Genomic DNA, 2,258 nt, shown 5'->3' with positions numbered 1-2,258 from the left:
TAACCTGATTTGTGATCAAGCTGATTAGCTGAAGGAGCACATGAAGATTATATCAACACAAGCAAGCACTTTGCATGTTAAGCTACTACGGTTAAGAATGAAGTTACTGGAACATCCTCAAAGTTTCGGACACTTCTTTGTATTGTTTAATCGTGATGATGGATCATTACAAAAATAATTCCACGAGGGTAAACAGAGATTTGATTGTGGACAAGATACAAGGCTGACTCTGAAATCACAAAGAGAAAATTAAGACCAGACTACAACTAACTTCATTTTAAATACACAACTCAAGAAGCCACATATAAAAGATGAATAACTTCACAGAGGCGACCATAGTTTGTCAACGTAATAAGATTGTGCTGACAAAAGTCATGCCAGCACTGTACACTATTGTCTTTATTTTTGGCCTACTCTTGAATGGGTTGAATTTGTGGATTTTTTGCTACATTCCAAACGAAAGAAGTTTCATTATTTATCTTAAAAACATTGTTGTTGCTGATCTTTTAATGACACTTACATTCCCTCTGAAAATTCTAAGTGATGCAGAAATCGGACACCAACTGTTACCCATAGTTGTCTGTAGGTTTTCAGCTGTGATTTTTTATTTAAATATGTATATAGGAATTCTATTTTTGGGAATCCTTGGTCTTGATAGATATTACAAAATAATGAGACCCATGCAGTCCTCTGTTTTTCAAACTGTCACCTATAGCAAAATCATTTCTGCCATTGTATGGATATTAATGGCAATACTTACTCTACCCAATATGATCCTAACCAATCGGTGGCAACCATCCAATGGGACGACCAAGCCTAACTGTGCCGGGCTAAAAAGCAAACTTGGTATAAAATGGCACAGCGCTTCTAATTACATTTCTATAATTATATTTGTATTTGTGTTTGTCTTACTAATTAGTGTTTATGTATCTATTTCAAGAAAGATATATAAATCTCATCAAAGATTTAGAAGATGTTCTGATGCAAAAAGGAAGTCGAGGAGAAATATATACAGCATTTTGTTTGTTTTCTTTGTTTGCTTTGTCCCATATCATGTTTGTCGAATCCCCTACACATTAAGCCAGACAGGCTTTTCTTACAGCTGCCAGATCCAAAACACCTTGCTTTATATTAAAGAAGTGACTTTGCTCATGTCAGCATCCAATGTCTGTCTGGACCCTGTGATTTATTTCTTCATGTGCCAGCCATTCCGGAAAATGCTCTTTAAAAAATTACATATTCAGGACAACATTCCAGAGACAGAGAAGACAGACAGAAATTCAACCACTCTGAATGGGATAATGTAAAGTCTGCTTAATCTAGTTAAGCTAATTACAATACTGTGCACTTTTGGACCATATAAAATAGATGGCCCATCTAAGTAGTATTAAAGTAATCTATTCATTAAAATGTATATTTTTATGTACGTATAAGTCAATTAACACACCCACACACACTTACATCCATGTGCTTGTAAGCTCACAAAGTGGCCTCTTCTCCTTATGTCTTAATTCGTATTAATGTTATTGTCAGTTTTGTATATTGTCAGTTTTAATATTATTCTTAATTCTCATGCTATTGCAAATAAAACGTAATGTTAGTTTCCATCTAATCTAAAATAATGTCTGTTCTAAAAGAAGCTATTATTTTATTTTCAAATTCATTTAGATTTTCAATGCCACTTCTCAGCTAATAAGTTGAAATGCAGCCTATTGCTATTAGCTATTAGCATCCCTTTCATATTTACGGACACTCATCAGAACTTACAGCAGTTCAAAACTACATAAATAATGGAGATAAATCTGACTACAAATCCTATCAAAGTGGCCGATTGATGGTTAGCCATAGAACCTACTGTATAAGTTTAAAGGCCATGTAAGTTGGCAGGAGAATATTTAACTTGGCTGTATGCTCAGGTCTGTACTTTTCAAACACCTTTAGAGATTTAGCTCACAATAGAAGCACATCCAGAGTAGGACTCTGTAAACACAGCTGTGTAGAAAAACACAGGCCTTTACTGTCTGTTTATTGTGTGTATTTTTTCACATTTTAGCAGAGGGATAATTAGTGGTCATGGTTTCCTGCTTCTCAATGGCTTACCAGACACTAGATGATGAGGAACATTAGGTTAAATGCTAAACTGACAGCTATGTAAACAGGTTTTTGCAAACCCTGTGAATGTCCTGCTTACATTAGCATGCTTTTTAAAAATCAAGAAAGCCTATTAAATGTTCATAAACAAGGTAATTAATCAACAC

The 2,258-nt window shown here is 34.5% G+C and overlaps 1 protein-coding gene across 1 annotated transcript; it reads left to right on the top strand.

Moving 5' to 3' along the window:
• The first annotated feature begins 311 nt into the window (after positions 1–311).
• Positions 312–1,307, top strand: LOC149300300 (P2Y purinoceptor 14-like). Its single transcript, XM_089485287.1, has one exon. It carries the CDS (start codon positions 312–314, stop codon positions 1,305–1,307), a length of 996 nt encoding a protein of 331 aa, XP_089341413.1.
• Positions 1,308–2,258: the final 951 nt, after the last annotated feature.

This window comes from Sceloporus occidentalis, unplaced genomic scaffold (assembly GCF_023333645.1).
Source record: "Sceloporus occidentalis isolate IW3139 unplaced genomic scaffold, rSceOcc1.0.p SCAF_25, whole genome shotgun sequence".
Lineage (NCBI taxonomy): Eukaryota > Metazoa > Chordata > Lepidosauria > Squamata > Phrynosomatidae > Sceloporus > Sceloporus occidentalis.
This window is presented reverse-complemented; position numbering and strand designations above follow the sequence as displayed.

Coding starts and splice junctions, on each gene's coding strand:
- LOC149300300 (XM_089485287.1), top strand. CDS start 312: ATGAATAACTTCACAGAGGCGACCATAGTTTGTCAACGTAATAAGATT.